We start from the raw sequence: 23,323 nt of genomic DNA on the forward strand, positions 1-23,323 counted from the left end.
AAACTCCTAATTTGTCCCTCCCCCCACTATAAGTTTGTTTTCTATATCCATAGGTCTATTTCTGTTTTGTAAATAAGTTCTTTTGAATCATATTTTAGATTCCACATATAAGTCTTATAATATTTGTCTGGCTTTGTCTGGCTTCCTTCACTTAGTATAATAATTTCTAGGTCCATCCATGTTGGTCCAAATGGCAATATTTCATTCTTTTTATGGCTGAGTAATATACCATTGTGTGTATGTATCACATCGTCTTTATCCATTCATCTATCAGTGGACACCTAGGTTGCTTCCATGTCTTGGCTATTATAAATAATGCTGCTATGAACATTGAGGTACATGTACCTTTTCAAATTATGGTTTTCTCCAGATATATGCCTGGGAGTGGAATTGCAGGATTTAATGGTAGCTCTATTTTTAGTTTTTTAAGTCATTTCCACACTATTCTCCATAATGACTGCACCATTTATATTCTCACTGACAGTGTAGGAGGGTTCCCTTTTATTCATACTCTCTCCAGCATTTATCGTATGTAGACTTTTTGATGATGGCCCTTCTGACAATTTCTTTCATTTGACAAATGTGAGGTGATACCTCACTGTACTCTGGACTTGCATTTCTCTAATAATTAGTGAAGTTGAGCATCTTTTCATGGTTTTTAGGCCATCTGTATGTCTTCTTTGGAGAAATATCTATTTAGATATTCTTCCCATTTTTTGGATTTTTTTTTTTTTGATATTGAACTACATGGGATGTTTGTATATTTTAGAGATAATCCCTTGTTGGTTGCTTTGCATGCAAATATTTTATCCCATTCTGTGGGTTATCTTTTAAGTTTTGGTTATTGTTTCCTTTGCTGTGCAAAAGCTTTTAACTTTAATTAGGTGTCATTTGTTTATTTTTGTTTTTATTTCCATTACTGTAGGAGGTGGATCAAGAAAAGACATTGCGGAGTTCCCATCATGGCGCAGTGGTTAACGAATCCGACTAGGAACCATGAGGTTGCGGGTTCGGTCCCTGCCCTTGCTCAGTGGGTTAACGATCCGGCGTTGCCATGAGCTGTGGTGTAGGTTGCAGACGCGGCTCGGATCCCGCGTTGCTGTGGCTCTGGCGTAGGCCAGCAGCTGCAGCTCTGATTAGACCCCTAGCCTGGGAACCTCCATATGCCGCAGAAGTGGCCCAAAGAAATAGCAAAAAAAAGAAAATTGCTGCAGTTTATATCAGAGAGTGTTCTGCCTGTATTTTTGTCCAGGAGTTTTATTATATTATCCAGTTTTACATTTAGGTCTTTAATCTCTTTTGAGTTTATTTTTGTGTACGGTGTTGGATAGAGACTGTCCTAATTTCATTCTTTTACTTATAGCTGTCCAGTCTTCCCAGAATCACTTTTTGAAGAAACTGTCTTTTCTCCATTGTATATTCTTGCCTCTTTGTCATAGATTATTTGACCATAGGTGCCTGAGTTTATTTCTGGTTTTTCTATTCTATTCCATTGATCTATATGTCTTTTTTTTGGTGCCAGTACCATGCTGTTTTGATTACTATAGTTTTGTAATATAGTCTGAAGTCAGGGAGCCTGATTCCTCCAGCTCTGCTTTTCTTTCTCAAGATTGTTTTGGCTATTCAAGGTCTTTTGTGTCTCCATACAAATTTTAAAGGTCTTTGTTCTAGTTCTGTGAAAAAATGCTATTGGTAATTTTATAGGGGTTGCATTGAATCTGTAGATTGCCTTGGGTAGTGTGGTCATTTTGACAATATTGATTCTTCTAATCCAAAAACACAGTATATCTTTCCATCTGTTTGGGTCATCTTCAGTTTCTTTCATCAGCATCTTATAGTTTTAAGAGTACGGGTCTTTTGCCTCCTTAGGTTGGTTTATTCCTAGGTACTTTATTCTTTTTGATGTGATAGTAAATAGAATTGTTTCCTTAATTTCTCTTTCTGATCTTTCATTGTTAGTGTATAGAATTGTAACAGATTTCTGTCCATTGATTTTGAATCCTGCAACTTTACCGAATTCATTGATGAACCCTAGTAGTTTTCTGGTAGCATCTTTAGGATTTTCTATGCATAGTATAATGTCATCTGCAAATAGTGAGAGTTTATTTCTTTTTTTCCAATTTGGATTTCTTTTATTACTTTTTCTTCTCTAATTGCTATAGCTGTGACTTCCAAAACTATGTTGGATAGAGTGTGAGAGTGGATATCCTGTCTTGTTCCTATCTTAGAGGCAATGCTTTCAGATTTCACTGTTGAGTATAATGGTAGCTGTGTGTTTGTCATATATGGCCTTTGTTATGTTGAGGTAGGTTCCCTCTGTGCCCACTTTTTGAAGACTTTTTTATCAAATTGGATTTTGTCAAAGGCTTTTTCTGCATCTATTGAGAGGATCATATGATTTTTATTCTTTAGTTTATTAATGTGATGTATCACAATGATTGATTTGCAAGATATTGAAAAATCCCTTGCATCCCTGGGTTCCAGTGCAGAAGAGAACTCGGGTGCACCCCTCTAAGAGTGGAGTCTCTGTTTATCCCAGTCCTGTGGAGCTTGTATGATCAAGTCCTACTGGCCTTCAAAGCCACATGCTCAGGGCTTCTCCTTCTGATGCCAGACCCCCAGGCTGGGGAGCCTGACGTGGGGCTCAGAATTCTCACTTATGTGGGGAAATTCTTTGATATAATTATTCTCCAGTTTTCAGGTCACCCACCCAGAGGGTATGGGATTTGATTATATTGTGAGTGCACCCTTCCTACCATCTCATTGTGGTTTCTTTTTTGTCTTCTGATGTCAAGTATCTTTTTCATAGGTTCCAGTCTTTTTAATCAATGGTTGTTCAGCAGTTATGGTTGTCCAGTCAGGAAAGGTATGTAGTTCCTAGGTGACAGATATCAATGGACTGTTGTTTTTAGTGTCATCAGTCTTCTGTCCCTTTCATTCACATTCTTTCCCTGGGAGTCTTACTCCTGTGGACTATTGCACAGGACTGTCCACTGCTGCACGGAACCTTTAAATGTCCATTTCAGCCAGAGCACCTCTATCAGTTCCACTCTTCTCTTTTTCATTGCTTTTGCATATTTTCACTTGGCAAAACACCATCCAACATACCAGAGTTGGAACTTTCCCAGCAAACTCACTTTCCTCTGCTTTCTCTCTGTGGGACCACCACCTCCAGGTTTTGGAGTTTTCCCTTTTGCTCTTGGGAATCTGTTTTATTCCTTGCTTTTCCTTAGACCACTACTGCCTATTATTTCTTCCTATATAAAAAGGTTGAATGTTTAAGGGCTTTGTGCACATACTTGCCCCTTTACAGTCAAATTTCTTGAAATATTTGTCCATGCTCACTGTATTCGTGTTGTTACTACCTGTTCACTTCTTGACCCAGTGTAGTATAGCTTCTGTCCCCAAACTTTAACTTGAAACAGTTCTCATCAAGGTTATGAATTGCTGCCTTGGTGCTAAATTTAATAGATGTGTCTCAGCTATCAGCTGAATTTCTTGTAGACTCTGATATTTGGACCACTTCTTCTACCTGAAATAAATTCTCCCCCAGCTCCTGTGACACCTCTTTCTTACGCAGGCTGCTTGGTCATACTATTTTTTCAGACTTCTTTCTTCTGCCCTTTAAAAACTATGTCTGTTCTTCAGAGTCCTGAGTGTTCTTGTCCCCTAAGTCTTCCTGTCTCCTCCTTGTGCAGCCTTCTCTAAGCAATCTCATCAGTTTCCATGGCTTTCATTACCGCATCTATGCCCATGACCAACGAGCTCTGTACCTCCAGTCCCATTCTCTACTTGAGCTCTCAAGATGTGCTTATCTAACTGCCTCTGGACATGTTCTCTTGGATATTCCACCGACACATTGACCTCAACCTGCCTGGAACTGAATGTACTTTCCTTATCTTTGAGTGGTACCACTTACTCAAGCCTGAAACAGAGATTTCAGTCTTGACTTCTCCAATTTCTTTCTTATTCTCCAATTTCTGCCTTTGAAAATTTCTTTTAAGAATCTTTTCTAAGGCCGCACCCGCGGCATATGGAGGTTCCCAGGCTAGGGGTCTAATTGGAGCTGTAGCTGCAGGCCTACTCCAGAGTCACAGCAACGCCAGATCCGAGCTGCATCTGTGACCTACACCACAGCTCAAGGCAATGTCAGATCCTTAACCCACTGAGCAAGGCCAGGGATCAAACCTGCAGCCTCATGGCTCCTAGTCGGATTCGTTAACCACTGCGCCACATTGGGAACTCCGAAAATTTCTTAAATCCAACACTTTCTCCATCCTGCACTATTATGGTTCAACCTACAATGCCATCTCCCATTGTTTTCTGCAACAGCCTTCTAAACGGACTCCCTACCTCCATAATGGCCCCTTTCCAACCTGTTTTCCACGCTGCAACAAAATTCATCTTTCTAAACATGAAAATTTAATCGCATCACTTCTGATTCTCCTGTCCATGTCTCTACACTGCCATCAGCATTATTTTTAATCTCTCTCACATAGTTTAAGGGGCCCTTTAGTGATCAAGCCTGCTCACCTCTCAAGCTCCATCTTTTGCTGCTCTCTCTCACCCTGCGGTGCTTCTCCAAGTTCCCAGGCTACAACATCTCTCTACCTGTGGACTCTGGCCGTCCCCATGGATCTGCTCCTTTATGATCAGTCTCTACTCTCTGCTTCTGGCTTCTTTACCCACCCCTTGCAATTTATTCATCCATTATGCTTTTTTAAGATTATGCACTAGACATTGTTCCCCATGCTCAGACCACAGCAAGGAGCAAAGGAGAACACTGCTGAACTCACAAGGCTCAGGGTTTACTGGACAGACAGAGAAGCCAGCTTAGGTCATCATGGACCTTTGTGATAAGAGGACACTGGCAGCTCCAAGAGCCCTGACAAGGGCATCTCACTCAGTCGGGGAGCAGGTGGCCTCCTAAGAGCAGTGTTATTTAGAGTGTTAGACCTGCGACAGTGTAGGAAGGTAAGAAGCCAGGGTGTTTAAAAAGACCTCAAAAGGCAAACCTTACCTCTTCTGCTTTCACTTTTCCCTTCTCACTCCACTTAACTCTAGTCTTTCTCTGCATCCCACTACCTCCATTCTTTAAATGAACCCTTTTGTTTGGTTGGAAGTTAACCACGTTTTTCCTTCATTGGTGGTATTTGTTTTCATAAAATACACTCAGCCTTTCTGCAAACCCGCCAGCTCCCTTTCTTCAAGTCTCTCCAGGTGAAAAATGAGGAAGCCTAATCCCTTGCAGCAGCACTGTCATCCATCTCTTGGACAAAGCTATCAGCTGACTTATAGCTAACTAGGGCCATGCCCAGATGTTCTTTTTTCAATCCTTCTACTGTGTGCATTTTCCAATTGTCCACTTGTCTGATATTTCCCAATGTCCACAGTATTAAATTATCTAAAAAAAATGGGCAACCCATGATCCCCCTTCATTGTATTATTTTGATGCAGCACAGATCAGATTTTAAAAGCCTTCTCTCATAGCTTTGAGATTCCTGTCAGACCTCAGGCCCATCAGAGTAGCATGGTGGTAAGGTTTCTAGGCTTTCTTGAGCCATAGCTATAGCTCAGAAACAGTAAAATGAATGATCAGCTAATCCCATCCCACACATCTCTCAATTTTCTATTTTTAAAGAGTCATATCATATAAAAATAATTAGTCCTCTTAGGGCTTGTCATTTTACATAGTCCTTCCATCCAAGAAGTGGTTCCCATTTTAAAAGGTTTTAATAATATGAGAACTATCCTAGGATAAGTTTGCATTCTCCCCACTTCCCATCCTCTGCAGGGTAAAGAAGAGGATGGCCTTACCTGGGATTGGTCAGTGGCTCCAGGTGACTCTGCCTTGTATGTCATTGTTTTCCTCACTCACTATAGCCTGAAGATTTGGCAGCAGTGCTGGTGCTTATATATACAGGGAAGCTAATTACATCATTTCATTCTTTGGTTGGAACATTTTCCTAACCACTTGCAAATAATCTTCCTCTTCCTTTAACAGCTCTTCTCTGAAGAGTCCAACAATAGCACATTCATCAGAGGAGCTGCAGTCGGAGCCCAGGAGGAGACAACGAAAGACTGGGACCAAGGGGACCAGGCTAAAGGTCAGTGTCCATTGGCTCCTGGGTAATTGGCCTCCCAGTCTCTCCTAAGGGAGCTCTTAACAGAGGCAGATGGAGACTTACATTTAATTCCATGTGGTATAAAAAAAATGTAGTTGTTTCGCCCATAAAGGCGGTCATGTTTCTGTAACAATGGCTTCATTCAGGGATTTTGAGAGTCATTATTGCCAGTTCTTTTGGGGACTATGTGAGCAGTCATTTTCTTGGTCTGAAGCAAAAGGAGAATCAGAACATAAGGCTGTCTTTTTCAGTTTTTGTTTTCAAAAAATTAAAAAAGACAGCACCTGAGTGCTTTAATCACAAGTACCTTTGTTATGACGCCGCACATGGGGGTGCTATGTGTATCTGTGATCTATAAAGTCTGTAGCACTTTAATCAGTTTTGATGTCCTTCAGAGAGAAATTAACTGGTCAAAAAAGACAAACTGTGGAAAAGGCATGTAATAAACCAAGATGTAGGTACATAAGATCATTAAGTTAAATCATTAAAACAATGGTATATATGTCTATAACTACAGAAAAAAGCAGGTTAAAATAGAATATATTACCTAATTTTTGTGAAAGAACTATATGTAATAATACATAAATAAAAACATATACTACATATATATAGGTATGCAAACATACAGCTTATGTATTCAGGGAAAATATTGGAAGACTACACACCAAAATATTGACTGTAGTTATCTTTATCTGATAAGTTTTGGAATTACTTGACCTTTTTCTTCTGCTCAAGAAAGTACTGAATTCATTGTGTATGAGTGTGTGTGTGTGAGAGAGAGTGTTATTATGTAATTAAAAAAAAGTCAAAACCCTAACTAATGGATTGAGGCTTAAAAGATAGAAGCTAATAATAGTTGCTTTAAAAGAGATATTTGTGAACTAGAAACCTGAAATAGTGTTTAAAATCACATGGGCAAGTTAAAAAGAAAGACTGAGGCCAAAGTATGATTGACTGATTTGCCAGTTTTCTAGCTGTAATAACTGCGGCTTTATGGCAGCATTTTCATAAGCCAAAAATAGCTGTGAAAGTGAATCATCAATTTAGAAAGGTAATTATAAAGTAATGCCACCTGTGATATTGGTAGCATTTAACAATCCCATTCAGAAGAGTAATGCTGTATTCCCTTTACTCTAAGCAACTTGTTACTACAATGTTCGAAGAGATAGAATGTGTAAAGGAATTATACATTTGAGACACTGCATTAGTTTTACTAGGAAAATGAGGGGAAAGAGGTGTGTTTAAATGTAGCTTCCATTCCCTAATTTCTCTCTTTGGAAGAATTACATTCTGGTTAATCCCTGAGGTATGAGACTGAGGCTAATCTTTATCAATACTTATTAGAGTACCTATCAGGCATCATACTGATACTTTTCACATCATTCCTGTAAGATAGATATTTACTATTTAAGAGACCGAGGCTCGGAGAACTTTCCTAACTTTTCCGTGGTCATACAGTCAGTAAGGTTGTGGTACCAAGATTAATGTTCACGTCTTTCTGACCTCAAAGACTCTGCTCTTTCCAGTCTGGCCACACTTATAACATTCCATGGTGGTGAGTTATACTGTTTTTAATATTGTTCAGTCTCTCCTCTTCTATTAAAAGATTATACATCCTGCCCCATTGCCTTTGGACCTGGCCATGTGGCCTGCTTTAACCACTGAGTGTGAGCAGATGGGATGGATACCACATCCTTTAAGAGGCATCATGGGTTTTTGTCAGCTCACTTGCTCTTTTCCCTCTGTCATATGAATGTCCCAAAGAGGGAAGCTCCTTCAAGATGGATCCCAGAATGTGGAGACACATGGAGCAGAGCTGAGCAGGGTTTCCTCAGCTGCCAACATAAAGCTGCCAAAATGTGAACAAGTGCACATGCGTTTTCTTTTGCTGCAAACAAATTACCACAAACTTAGCCCCTTGAAACCACAGTGTATCGTCTCACGGTTTCTTGGTTCAGACATGTGGTCACGGGGCTATTGGATACTCTGTGCGGGGTCTCACTGGGCTGAGATCAAGGCATCAGCTGCTCTTCTCGTTTGGGGTTTGGAGTTCTCTTCTGAGCTCACTGGTTACTGGCAGAACTTTTTTCTTTATGGTTGTAGGGTACAGGTCCTGTTTTCTTGCTGGCTTTTGGCCAGTGGTTGCTGTCAGTTCCTAAAGGCTGTTCTCAGATCTTTCAGTGTGGCATCTTTCACCCTCAAGCCAGCAATGGCACATTGGATCTCTCCCTTGCAAGTCTCTGACCTCCAGTTGGAGAAGATGCTCAGCTTTTAAAGGGTTCATGTGATTAGGTTAGGTCTACCCAGATAATCTCCTTATCTTCCAGGCAACTAATTAATAAAGAGGAGGTCCTAAGAGAAAATGGATATGTGTATATATATGACTGGGTCACTTTGTTGTATAGCAGAAATGATCACAACCTTGTAAATTAACTGTACTTCATTAAAACTTAAAAAAAATTAAAAAATAAAGAGAAGGTCCTAGGGAAGCCAGCAAGGCCTGAGCCTGTGCACTGCTGGCTCTGTAAAGGGGCCTGGCTTGGTGTTCCTAGGGACCTCAGGCAGTACTAGAAGGCGGTGGGCTTCGGAAGGCTCAGTGCTGGGACAGGGTACATGCAGAGGCTGGGCTTGGAGAGCAAGGGCCCCCCAGCATGATCTTCAAATCCTCCTGCCATGTAAGGCAACAAAATCACAAGAGTAACACCAAGGGATAGAGACCATGGGGATCTTCTCCATAGCACAGAGAGGAAAATTGTTTTGAAAGCCACAGAGATTTTGAAAGATTGATTTTTACTGCAGCAAAACTGACTAAGGCAACTGGTTACCTGAAATTGTGTGCTTGTGCATATGGAAAAGGGCACAAATCACAAGGAGCAGCTTATAAAATTTTCATAAAATGAGCACGCCTGTGCAACCACCACTCAGATTAAAGAAATAAACAAAAGCAAACAAATAGACAAAACCCAGAAAACAGTTAACAACGCAGAAGCCCCTTTCAATTTCCCAGCCACTAAAAGAGCCCCAGTCCTTGCTTCTAATATCATAGATTATTTTTGCCATAGATTTCCATCTTGCAAATGGACTTTGTCTTGCTCCTTTTAATATGAATAATCCATGAATTTCAGTCCTTTTGTTGTGTGCAGTTTTAGTTCCCTTCCTGTATAATATTCCTTTATGTGGATATTCCACAATTTGCGTTTTCATTTTACTATTGTTGATAGGCATTTGATTAGTCTGTAGTAGTTAGCTATTAAAATAATGCTTCCCAAACCGTTTTTGCCAAGCTTCTCTCTCCCTTTCCCTCTTCCTGTTCCTTTCCCCTCCTTACTTTCTCCCTTTTGCCTTCCATCCTTCCTTTTTTCTCTAATTTTTCCTTTTCTTTCTTCCTTCCTTCCTTCCTTCCTTCCTTCCTTCCTTCCTTCCTTCCTTCCTTCCTTTCTTTCTTTCTTTCTCTCTCTCTTTCTTTCTTTCTTTCAGATCTAATTTTCCCTCACCCTAAAAAAAAAGGACACCAATTTCCTATTCTCAATAACTTTCAAAGTTAATCTTTAAGATTAACTTAAAAATTATTTGGAAAACCACAGTGAATGAATTCAGACCAAGAACATAAGCAACTGGGAATGGACTGGGAGTCTGAGGTTAATTGATGCAAACTATTGCGTTTGGAGTGGATAAGCAATGAAATCCTGCTGTATAGCATAGGGAACTATATCCAGTCACTTGTCATGGAACATGGTGGAGGGTAATGTGAGAAAAAGGAATTAAAAAAAAAATATATATATATGTATTACTGGATCACTTTGCTGTATAGTAGAAATTGACTGAACACTGTAAATCAACTATAATAGAAAAAATAAAAATCGTTAAAAAAAGAATGTAAGGAACTGAAGGTGGGGTAAAAAACAAGGTACGATTTCATATTCTCAGTTTATCTCAAGACAGAAACTGCTTAGGCAGGATCAGAATCATTTCAGCCATCACTCTGAACAGAGCCATGCAGTGTAGTGGGAAATAGCATAGACCTGAGGCAACATTTAGGGCTCTGACCGGTTCCTTTTTCTAGATGATAACTGTTGCAAGTCACTTCCTCTCTGAGCTCCGTTTCCTTCATCTGTCATGGAAGTAATGATACCTATCCATTGAGATCTTTTTGTTCTTTCCCACACTTCTACCCCTTATTTGGAAAACAACAGCACATTTTGCCCTGGCCCCTTGCACTGTCTATTTTCTGGTCTTCTCTGCCTTACCTTGTGCCCCAGAAAACTGACTTCTGTAGACTGCATCACCTCGTTCTGTTATCATTTTGCCTCAAATTAAATTCAGCCAGTGGAAAGCACTGGCAAGACATTGGAGGGAAAGAAGCAAAAGCGGTTGTAATATTTTTTGCACACATATACTGCTTCCTCCCTACCTACTGTTGGTCTATCTAGAGTGGATTACTACAGAATTTCAGGCCACAGCTCTAGCTACCACTTGGCTCCAGACACCTTTGTCTCTCGTCCACTTTAAACCTGAGGGTGATCATGATTTCTCATTCATTGGTGCTCCACCATCCCTTGTTTTTTTTAACTCTGCCCATACCTCTGTAAACAGTTATTATACTCTCTTCAGGCTTAAGCCCTTTGAAGTGGATCAGCCTTTCCTGAGATATCCCTGATACTAGAGAAGGAAGCGCAATTATATTGTTAAATATAATGGTTAATTGGAAAGGGTATCAAAAGTTGGAGGCCAAAGAAAACCAGGGATTTAAACAATCAAAGAGGTAAGATGGAGGAATGATGAATCATGGAGTCACATGAACTGTTTCTACAATCTCTGCTGAGTTCTTTCCGTGCATGGATTTAAGCTTCCCTATAACCATGTGAGTTAGTATAACTACCTAATATAGAGGCAAGGAAACTATTCCAGAGAGTGGTCAAGTAATTTCTTGAGATAACTCTTTATTAACTGGCAGAGCTAAGATTTGAATCCAGGACCTTTTATCTCCCAAATGCCTGCTCTTAACCAGAAGAACAGAAGCTTACTTTCTATTGCAGAAACAAGAGTTATGGTTGACTGCTGGCTTTACATAATTTTCAAGGCTTACTATGTGGCATAGTTGTGTTTTGAAGATATAGACACAGGATAGATAATTTGGAGATATTAAGCAAATTTATACAAGTGTCAATGAGTCCAGAGTTGGAAGGTGCAATGGGAGTAGCTGGTATCTCTTTGTATCACATTCTGCTCTGAAATCTTTGGCAACTCCCCATTGACCCTAAAATAAAATCCAGCCTCCTTTGCCTGTCCTTTAGGGATTCTCTGCAGTCATATTGGATCTCCCTTTTAGGATGATTTTCTACTCATCATATTGACTTGCTCCCATCACACTGCCTTACTCTTTTTTTTTTTTTGTCTTTTTGCCTTTTCTAGGGCCGCTTACGGGGCATATGGAGATTCCCAGGCTAGGGGTCTAATCAGAGCTATAGCCACCAGCCTACACCAGAGCCACAGCAACGAGGGATCTGAGCCGCGTCTGCAACCTACACCACAGCTCATGGCGCATTAACCCATTGAGCAAGGCCAGGGATTGAACCCACAACCTCAAGGTTCCTAGTTGGATTCGTTAACCACTGTGCCACAATGGGAACTCCACACACTGCTTTACTCTTTGTGGTTCACTTGGTTTCTTCACGAATTTGCCTTCACTCTATATTTCTCCTTTGAAATCCTCTTAAGCCTTTTTATCCCACTTAAAAGCTATGTCCCTTAGACAGATCTTTTCTTTATCACCTTTTCTTACTACTTGTGGTAACCACAAATTACCATCCATCCCTTCTCTGAACATTGACCGCTTTCTTTACACTACTTTCTCAAATGCGCCTTGTGTTGCTTAGATTCTAATTGTCTACGTTCATCTCCCTTAGACATTAGGAGCTTAGAAGATGAGGAACACTAAGATGAGTAAAACAGAACCTCTGCCCCCAAAGTGGTAAGAACACAAAGAGCTTTAAATACCAATGCCTCTATGTGTTTGGGGATTTTACTTTTGGCAAATGTTAAGACCTTTGCATATGTAAAAGAGCAAACAACGTTTTTCATATATAGTTGAGAGAGTCAAGGAGGGTTTCTTGGATAAAAAGACATTTGGTATGTACCTGGAACTCTGGTGGTGTTGTCAGCTGTCATAAATCAGGGAAGGTATTCTTCCAAGAGACAGCAGCATGAGGTGGCTTCAAGAATGCTGCCTCCATCGTGCAGCCCAGTATCTCTGGTGATTAATGAAACCAATAATAGCATCTATCATTTACTGAGTGCCTAACATATGCCAGACATTGTGTTAAATGCTGTTTGTACATTATTTCATCTAATTCTCATAAGAGCTTCCCCATTTTACATGTGAGAAAACCAAGGTTTAAAGACATTTGGTAACTTGTTCAAAGTGGCCCATTTGGTCAATGGCAGAGCTGAATCTTATACCTAACTGATTAAAAAGTCCAGAAGATGAAATATGAGGCCACATTGCCTTTCTTGTTACAATTTGATATAATATGTAACCTTTTTTTATTAATCTACCACCAACATTCCAGAGGCAATTCAAACCAAAGATGAAAAATGTCACACTGCCTTCCAAATCTAAAATTAAATTCAGAGATATGAAACTGCCACATGCTATACAATATGGGTAAAATTTACCAAAGCAGTGAGCTTCCATTTTTCAGATGTGCAAGCAATGAGCATTAACACTGTGGAATTTCCAGGATGCAAGTTAGAAACTTGCTGCAGTATGAGCTGAAAAGGTAGTATCTGCATTTTTTTCATATATCATAAAACTATTTTTCCCCAACTGTTATGAAATGTTTCTGTTCCTTGTGTGGGAACAGTAGTAAATTTTCATATTAACCAAATATGACTGTGCATCAAGATGTTGAAAATTATATGATTTTTAGTCTTCAACCGCAAGATAAGTTGAAGAGGCAGTCACCATGTTCCACTCTGTTAGCAAAAGAGCACTGGGGCAAGGTTTATTTAAAGATGGACTGCTAGCAAAATTTACTTACAAAGTGTGTGTGTGTGTGTGTGTGTGTGAGAGAGAGAGAGAGAGAGAGAGAGAGAGAGAGAGAGGGAGAGAGGGACAGCCCTCCAGGGGTAGCTTGTTTCCTACCAATAGGCGGAAGGATGGCAGCTGTTATCCAGCTGTGTACCACCAAACAGAGTGCTATTTCTCCTGCTTCTCAATGGATGCCTTGCATTGGGGCAGAGAAACAGCTCTGGAGAACTACAGGAAATGTTAGCTTTAGTAGAGACCCCAGTGTTAAAGATTTTTTGGGAAAGAGTCACATCTAAGATACATAAAGCTTGGAATTGTCTGGGCTTTGGTTCTATTCAGAACTAAACAGTAGCCAGCAACAAAAGGGCTCTGGAAAATGGAGTCCTTGTAATTTTATTGCCTTGCTATTTTATGCATGCATCAACATATGGACTTTTGAGCAATTGACAAACTTTTTTTTTTAGGCTGCCTATCCTTATAAGAAATGTAGAGGGCTGAAGACATATCCTAGAGTGACCACAATAACCTAGTGTTACACTTTACAGAAATTAGGCCGCAAAGTGGATAAATGTTTGATTTGTTGCAACTGTTTTTCACTCCCTAGAAAATACTGCCAGCATTATGAACATCAGTAATCTGGTAAATATAGCTTTTTTATTGAACAAAACTTAGAGTGACCAACCATCCTGGTTTGTCTGGGGCTGAGAAGTTTCCCCAAGATGTGTGACTTTCAGTGCCTCTGAAACCACCACTATCCTGCGTTAGGATCAGGCAAACATGAGTGGTAGGTCAACAAACATTAAGATCAAATGTTTCTCTTTCTGTTTCATATGCTAAATTCATATGAAATTTGAAAGTGCTAAGAACAACAAAATACAGCTCTTTTTTAAATTTTTTTTTTTTTTTTTTTTTTTTTGCCTTTTTAGGGCTGCATATGCAGCAAATTGATATTGCCAGGCTAGGAGTCGAATCAGAGCTGTAGTTGGTGGCCTATACCACAACCACAGCAACTCAGAACCCAAACCACATCTGCGACTACACCACAACTCACAGCAACACCAGATCCCTGACCCACTGAGCGAGGCCAGGGATCGAACCTACATCCTTATGGATCCTAATTAGGTTCGTTAACCACTGAGCCATGATAGGAACTCCAGCTCTTTTATTTTATATTTAAATACTTAATGAATTTTATTACAATTATAGGTGTACAACAGTCATCGCAACCAAATTTTACAGCATTTCCATCCCAGACCCTCAGTGCTCTCCCCCCACCCCCCCAACCTGTCTCATTTTGGAAACCATAAGTTTTTCAAAGTCTGTGAGTCAGTATCTGTTCTGCAACAAAGTTCACTGTGTCCTTTTTTTAGATTCCACATGTAAGTGATGGCATTTGATGTTGGTATCTCACTGTCTGACTGACTTTACTTAGCAAGGTAATTTCTAGGTCCATCCATGTTGCTGCAAAGGCCATTATTTCTTTCCTTTTAATGGCTGAGTAATACTCCATCGTGTATATGTACCACATCTTCTTTATCCACTTCTCTGTTGATGGACATTTAGGTTGTGTCCATGTCTAGGCTGTTGCAAATAGTGCTGCAGTGAACATTGGAGTACATGTGTCTTTTCTCTTTTTTTTTTTTTTATTTTATTTTCCCACTGTATAGCAAGGGGATCAAGTTATCCTTACATGTATACATTTTTTTTCCCCACCCTGTGTTCTGTTGCAACATGAGTATCTAGACATAGTTCTCAATGCTATTCAGAAGGATCTCCTTGTAAATCTAAGTTGTGTCTGATAACCCCAAGCCCCCGATCCCTCCCACTCCCTCCCTCTCCCATCAGGCAGCCACAAGTCTATTTTCCAAGTCTATGATTTTCTTTTCTGTGGAGATGTTCATTTGTGCTGGATATTAGATTCCAGTTATAAGTGATATCATATGGTATTTGTCTTTGTCTTTCTGGCTCATTTCACTCAGTATGAGATTCTCTAGTTCCATCCATGTTGCTGCAAATGGCATTATGTCATTCTCTTTTATGGCTGAGTGGTATTCCATTGTGTATATATACCACATCTTCCGAATCCAGTCATCTGTGGATGGACATTTGGGTAGTTTCCATGTCCTGGCTATTGTGAATAGTGCTGCAATGAACATGCGGGTGCATGTGTCTCTTTTATGTAGAGTTTTGTCCGGATAGATGCCCAAGAGTGGGATTGCGGGGTCATATGGAAGTTCTATGTATAGATTTCTAAGGTATCTCCAAACTGTTCTCCATAGTGGCTGTACCAGTTTACATTCCCACCAACAGTGCAGGAGGGTTCCCTTTTCTCCACAGCCCCTCCAACACTTGTTATTTGTGGACTTATTAATGATGGCCATTCTGACTGGTGTGAGGTGATATCTCATGGTAGTTTTGATTTGCATTTCTCTTATAATCAGCGATGTTGAGCATTTTCTCATGTGTTTGTTGGCCATCTGTATATCTTCCTTGGAGAACAGTCTATTCAGGTCTTTTGCCCATTTTTCCATTGATTGATTGCCTTTTTTGCTGTTGAGTTGTATAAGTTGCTTATATATTCTGGAGATTAAGCCCTTGTCAGTTGCATCATTTGAAACTATTTTCTCCCTTTCTGTAAGTTGTCTTTTTTGTTTTCTTTTGGGTTTCCTTTGCTGTGCAAAAGCTTTTCAGTTTGATTAGGTCCCATGGGTTTATTTTTGCTCTCATTTCTATTGCTTTGGGAGACTGACCTGAGAAAATATTCATGATGTTGATGTCAGAGAGTGTTTTGCCTATGTTTTCTTCTAGGAGTTTGATGGTGTCCTGTCGAATATTGAAGTCTTTCAGCCATTTGGAGTTTATTTTTGTGCATGGTGTGAGGGTGTGTTCTAGTTTCATTGCTTTGCATGCGGCTGTCCAGGTTTCCCAGCAATGCTTGCTGAATAGACTTTCTTTTTCCCATTTGATGTTCTTGCCTCCCTTGTCAAAGATTAATTGACCATAGGTGTCAGGGTTTATTTCCGGATTCGCTATTCTGTTCCATTGGTCTGTCTGTCTGTTTTGATACCAGTACCACACTGTTTTGATGACTGTGGCTTTGTAGTATTTCTTGAAGTCTGGGAGAGTTATGCCTCCTGCTTGGTTTTTGTTTCTCAGGATTGCTTTGGTGATTCTGGGTCTTTTGTGGTTCCATATAAATGTTTGGATTGTTTGTTCTAGTTCTGTGGAAAATGTCCTGGGTAATCTGATAGGGATTGCACTGAATCTGTAGATTGCTTTGGGTAGTATGGCCATTTTTACAATATTGATTTTCCCAATCCAGGAACATGGAATATCTTTCCATTTCTTTACATCATCTTTGGTTTCTTTGATTAAAGTTTTATAGTTCTCGGCATATAGGTCCTTTACCTCCTTGGTCAGGTGTATTCCGAGGTATTTGATTTTGTGAGGTGCAATTTTAAAAGGCATCGTATTTTTGTATTCCTTTTCTAATATTTCATTGCTGGTATACAGAAGTGCAACTGACTTCTGAATGTTAATCTTATACCCTGCTACTTTGCTGAATTTATGAATCAGTTCAAGTAGTTTTGGGGTTGAGTCCTTAGGGTTTTCTATGTATAGTATCATGTCATCTGCATACAGTGACAGTTTGATCTCTTCTCTTCCTATATGGATGCCTTTTATTTCTTTGGTTTGTCTAATTGCTGTGGCTAGGACTTCCAAAACTATGTTGAAGAGCAGTGGTGAGAGTGGGCATCCCTGTCTTGTTCCAGATTGGAGTGAGAAGACTTTCAGTTTTTCCCCATTGAGTATTATATTTGCTGTGGGTTTATCATAAATGGCTTTGATTATATTCAGGAATGTTCCCTCTATACCCACTTTGGCGAGGGTCTTGATCATGAATGGATGTTGGACTTTGTCAAATGCTTTTTCTGCGTCTATTGAGATGATCATATGATTTTTTACTTTTTTTTTGGTTAATGTGGTGTATGATGCTGATTGATTTGCATATGTTGAACCATCCTTGTGAACCTGGGATGAACCCAACCTGGTCATGGTGTATAATTTTTTTGGTATGTTGTTGGATTCGGTTGGCTAAGATTTTGTTGAGAATTTTTGCATCTATATTCATCAATGATATTGGGCGATAGTTTTCTTTTTTGGTGGTATCTCTGTCTGGTTTTGGAATGAGGGTGATGGTGGCATCATAGAATGTCTTTGGGAGTATTCCTTCTTCTTCAACCTTTTGAAAGAGTTTAAGGAGGATGGGCACCAATTCCTCTTTATATGTTTGATAAAATTCACCTGTGAAGCCATCTGGTCCTGGACTTTTATTTGTAGGGAGTGATTTTATGACCTCTTCAATTTCATTTCTAGTGATCGGTCTGTGCAGTTGGTCTGTTTCTTCTTGATTCAGTTTTGGCAGGCTGTAAGATTCTAGAAAATTGTCCATTTCTTCCAGATTGTCAAATTTATTGGTGTATAGTTGTTCATAGTATTCTTTTATGGTTTTTTGTATTTCTGCAGTATCCGTCATGATTTCTCCTTTTTCATTTATAATTTTGTTTTTTTGAGTTCTTTCTCTCCTCTTTTTAGTGAGTCTGGCCAGAGGTTTGTCAATTATGTTTACCTTTTCAAAGAACCAGCTCTTAGTTTTATTAATTTTCTCTGTTGTTTTTTGAATCTCTATTTTATCATGTGTCTTTTCAAGTCATGGTTTTCTCTGGATAGATGCCCAGGAGTGGGATTGCTGGATCAAATTGTAGCTTTATTTTTAGTTTTCTGAGGAATCTCCACACTGCTTTCCACAATGGTTGCACCAATTTACATTCCCATCAACAGTGTAATAGGGTTCTTTTTTCTCTCCAGCACTTATTGTTTGTAGACTTTTGGATGATGGCCATTCTGGTTGGTGTAATGTGGTACCTCATAGTGGTTTTGATTTGCATTTCTCTAATAATTAGTGATGCTGAACATTTTTTCATGTGTTTTTGGTCCATCTGTATGTCTTCTTTGGGGAACTGTCTGTTTAGATCTTCTGCCCATTTTTTGATGGGGTTCTTTGTTCTTTTTGGTATTGAGTGGTAGGAGGTGTTTATAAATTTTGGAGATTAATCCCTTGTCAGTCAATTCATTTGCAAATATTTTCTCCCATTCTATGGGTTGTCTTTGTTTTGTTTAGGTTTTCCTTTGCTCTGCAGAACCAGCTCTTTTATTTTTAAACCATAAACTTCTATTCCATTTTTTAAATTACAGTTTTATTGGAAAACTTAAAATGATTTTTTAGAAATAAAATAATGCAATAAAATATTATCTTTTATAAACTGAAGATGTCTTTTCATAACTCATAAGAAGTGACTCAATCATTTCATTATTTTAAAGGCTGTCAAAACTTTTGTTTTAAACATAAAAAAATAAATAAACGAACTCAAAAAGCAGAAAATGAGGAGTTCCTGCTTCGGTGCAATGGGATGGGCAGCATCACCTCAGCACTGGGATGCAGGTCCTACCCCCTGCCTGGCACAGTGGGTTAGGGATCTAGTGTTGCTGCTTCTGTGGTATAGGTCACAATGCTGCTCAGATCCTATCCCTGGCCTGGGAACTCCATATGCTGCAGTGAAGCAAAAAAGGGGGGCGGAGCATAAAATGAAATAACTCCTAAAAACTAACTAACACAGTAAAAGAGAAGATATAGTGAAATGAGTGAGAATTGTTGGATTGGCAATGCTCATGCTTCTCTGTCCTGGGATTTGTGTTGAGAAGAAGCATTCAAAAAAGCTGAGAAGCTGTGTTATATTTGAGGATATAGCAGAGAGCTACATATAAGGATTTCTGAAAGGACCATAAAAAAAAAACTTACAGAATGGAGAAGATAATTTCAAATGATGCAACTTATGAGGGCTTGATCTCTAAAATATACAAGCAATTCACACAACTCAATAGCAAAAAACCAATAGCCCAAATAAAAAAAATGAGCAAAAGACCTGAACAGACATTTCTCTAAGAAGATATACAGATGGCCAACAAGCATATGAAAAAATGCTCAACATCACTGAAAATCAAACTGCTTTGAGATACCACCTCACATCAGTCAGAATGGCCATCATTAATAAGTCCACAAATAACAAAGGGAAGCCTCCTACACTCTTGATGAGAATGTAAATTGGTACAACCACTATGGAAAACAACATGGAGGTACTTCAGAAAACTAAATATAGAACTACCATATGACCCAGCAATCACACTCTTGGACATGTATCCAGACAAAACTTTCCTTGAAAAAAAGACACGTACACATGCATGTTCATTGCAGCACTATTCACAATAGCCAAGACATGGAAACAACCTAAATGTCCATTGACAGATGAATGGATTAAGAAGTCTTGGTATATATACACAATGGAATACACTCAGCCATAAAAAAGAACAGAATAATGCCATTTGCAGCAACATGGATGGAACTAGAGACTCATACTAAGTGAAGTAAGTCAGAAAGAGAAAGACAAATACCATATGATATCATTTATATCTGGAATCTAACATATGGCACAAATGAACCTTTCCATAAAAAGAAAGGTACTTGGAGAACAGACTTGTACTTGGAGAACAGACTTGTGGTTGTCAAGGTGGAGGGAAAAGGAGGGGGAGGGAGTGGGCTGGACTGGGAATCTGGGGTTAATAGATGCAAACTGTTGTATTTGGTCACTTATGATGGAGCATTATGGAGGATAATGTGAGAAAAAAATTTTATATATGTATGTGTGACTGGGTCACAGTAGAAAATTGACAGGACACTCTGAACCAACTATAATGGAAAAAATAAAAATCAGTTTTAAAAAAAAGCATTGCTGAAAGGAAATGATGGGATGGGTTGAGCTTCTGTGTGCCAGTTCCTTGTACTTAGACCTCCTTGACAAAGGAGAAGCTGCAATTGAAGTGGAAAGAATTGGGGGATAGAACCTAGAAATGTGCACCAAGACCTGAAGGTCATATTTTGCTTTCTTTTTTCTTTTCTTTCTGTCTTTCTTTTTCTTTTTTTGTACTTAAGAGCAGGGTCTCAGGCAGTTCTGTTTACTGCATTAGAATTTAATAATAGCTGAGAGGTTTTAAAAATACATTTTAGAAGGAACATTGCACATATTTAAAATATAAGTTATTGTATTTTCATTCCTTGCTTTTATATTGTACTAACTGTACATAAATGGAAAATTTTAACTTTTGTCAAATGAATGGAGCTAGATACAAAGCAAGATGGCAGTTGTGTGTTTTGATATTTTAAAAAGAGCATATTTTACATAAGTAAAATTAAATTTACTGTTATTAGTGTAAGTTATTTCCGTGTTATAATGATAAATTTTAATTTTATTTTTTATTCCCTTTTCTCTAAAGCGAATATGCATTAATTTTAGGGTAGAACTAATAGTCTTTCAATAAACGTTCTTTTTTAAGAAAAATGAAACATTCTGGATACTTTCATATCTGTTAGGTAAAGTGATAAATTAATAAGCAGTTTTGACTATTGCATGCAAATAAAGAAGGCGTGATCAATAGCCTCAAAAAGTATATACAGTATGTATAGTGGGAAAGCAGACTGAACTTTAAAAAAGAAAATCAGGGAGTTCCTGTTGTGGCTCAGCGAATCCGACTAGTATCCATGAGGATGTAGGTTTGATCCCTGGCCTTGCTTGGTGGGTTAAGGATCCAGCGTTGCCATGAGCTGTGAAGTGGGTTACAGACACAGCTTGGATCCCATGTTGTTGTGGCTATGGTGTAGTCTGGCAGCTACAGCTCAGATTCGACCCCTAGCCTGGGAACCTCCATATGCCTCAGGTGTAGCCCTAAAAAAAAAAAAGAAAAGAAAAGAAAAAATAAAATCATAAATATTAGATTGTGATTATAAAAGCCAATGTTACTCTTCATCACTCATTAAAAAAGCAATTTCAATATTCTTTTGTGCTATATACTATATCATACATATGTTGAAAAAAAATCGGATTATTACAATCTGCCTACATCTTAAAGAACAAAATATATTCCAGAAAGTGCCACCATACAAAAGCTTCCTACAAAGTTTCCCAAAACAGTATATAGTTTAAAATAATCCACTTTGATCCATCAGGCAGCCACAAGTCTCTTCTCCAAGTCCATGATTTTCTTTTCTAAGGAGATGTTCATTTGTGCTGGATATTAGATTCCAGTTATAAGTGATATCATATGGTATTTGTCTTTGTCTTTCTGGCTCATTTCACTCAGTATGAGATTCTCTAGTTCCATCCATGTTGCTGCAAATGGCATTTTGCCCCAAACATTGATGAATGCTCACCCTATCTTCAATCACTTCAAACTCGCCATTTGTCATACATTTGTTTGTGTTGAATCTCCCTATTTTATGGAGTCAGTGGAAAAACCAAACTAAATTGAAGAGAAGAAAAGCCCACATTTGCAGAGCTTTAAAATGATCTTTGGATTCTATTTAACATGATCTTTTGATTACAATTCTAATCATTTGATTCAGTCATTTTCACTTAGAGCTGAGAGAGATCACCCTTAATATGATACTTCTCTTTACTCACCTGTAAAATGGAAATAAAGCTGATCACATAGAATGAAGGTGATGTTGTTATCTTCCATTTGCTGAGAAAAAATTACCTTCTCTAAAACAAGTCTTTGTGGGAAAATTAAACATCAAAGCGATTAGAATGATTGGCTACTAAGTTTTTAAAGAATAAGAGTCTTTTTTTTCCCCCTGCACACAAATAAATGCAAACATAAAAAACAAGAGACCATTCCCTAAATAGATCAATCGAAAATGGTTTTTCACCTCCCTAAGAAATCAAGCTTGTTATTGTTGCTGTGGCAACGGCTTCGTCAGTATGAAGACTACAGTTCCTCTGGCCTGCCTAATGACTCAACCGAAGGAGACAGAACACTTTATTAGTATTATTTTTATTTCAAAATTTAAAAATCGGTGTCTATGCTCTTGAATGGCTGGAATATAGGTACAACAATAAGAATCACATTGTGAAAGGAAGTTGGGAAGGAGGCAATAAGAAAGGGAACTAGGCCTCAGGGCATAGACTATGCCATCTGCCATGTACTTGTGGCCAGGCAGTGACCTCTTGGTTGTCCTAACTGGACTCAGAGCCCCTTCACTTGGCCTTGTTGCCCTCTCTCTGGTGGGAAATACTGGGTCATTAATAATGTGTGGATGAAAATCCATTCCTTCACCAATCAACAAGTGCTTTTTGAATGCATACTACAAACCAGTACTATCTCAGTACCTGATACAATGTTTGAACAAATGGATAAAGTCACTGTCATCCTGGACTCACATTCTTGTGGGAGAAACAGGCCAAAACCAAGCAGGTAAACCCATACATAATATCAGATAGAAATAGCTGTTATGAAGATGTATAAAGCGTATTAAGATAGTATTGGGAAAATTTTTGAAAGAAAGAAGAGGGAAATCCTGAAAAACTAAAATCTTCAAGAAAACCATAATATTTTAATTTGCCTATAATTAGGCCTGAAAGCTATAGATTTACCTATGAATATACTAATATATCAGTCATTTTTTAAAATGAATATAAACTGAATAGGAGCCTCTATTTGTCAGGTGCTGGGATCATTTACGGGAAAAGTAAGATATGGACTTAGTTCTAGAGCTTAAAATAGTCCAGGCCCTTAATACTTCTAATGGAATACCCAAATTCAAGACCTCCAATTCTTTTAGAACTCTTTATTTTGTACCTCTAGAGTAAATTACTTAAAGTTTTCCAGTTATGCTTTATTGCTCTAAAAAAGGTCTTTGAGATATTTTCCTGTAATTTCTTACAGGAGAAAAAGAAGGCTTAAAAATTCACTGTCTAGCTTACCATTTTACATAGCAGGTTCTTTTGTGGAACTCATAATTTGAGAGTTGGTAATGGAAGAAAATATAAGTCAACTGGGAAAGAATTTGAATAGTTTTGTGAACAGCAAAGCCATCCCTAGCAACTAAGAAAAGCTGAAAGCTTTGGAGTGTGCATTCTGCTAAGGAAGCTATAAAATAGAGGTTCCACTGTGAGATGAAGAGAATCAGGAAAAGGCACACAGTTAGGAAGACAACCAAGCCTTCCCTTCCCTGCCAAGGTTGTGCTGGCAACAGCTGACAGGGCTGCAGGAACAC

At 38.7% G+C, this 23,323-nt stretch overlaps 1 protein-coding gene across 3 annotated transcripts in view; it reads left to right on the forward strand.

Annotated features, from left to right (window-relative positions):
• Positions 1-23,323, forward strand: part of LMNTD1 (lamin tail domain containing 1) — a 542,046-nt gene that overhangs the window by 259,395 nt on the left and 259,328 nt on the right. For all 3 annotated transcript variants that reach the window (XM_047787354.1, XM_047787355.1, XR_007135862.1), the window contains one exon: positions 6,005-6,107. In XM_047787354.1, the coding sequence (XP_047643310.1) occupies positions 6,005-6,107 (103 nt within the window). Of the gene's footprint in view, positions 1-6,004; positions 6,108-23,323 lie in introns of those variants that run through there.

Source organism: Phacochoerus africanus, chromosome 7, assembly GCF_016906955.1.
Source record: "Phacochoerus africanus isolate WHEZ1 chromosome 7, ROS_Pafr_v1, whole genome shotgun sequence".
NCBI lineage: Eukaryota > Metazoa > Chordata > Mammalia > Artiodactyla > Suidae > Phacochoerus > Phacochoerus africanus.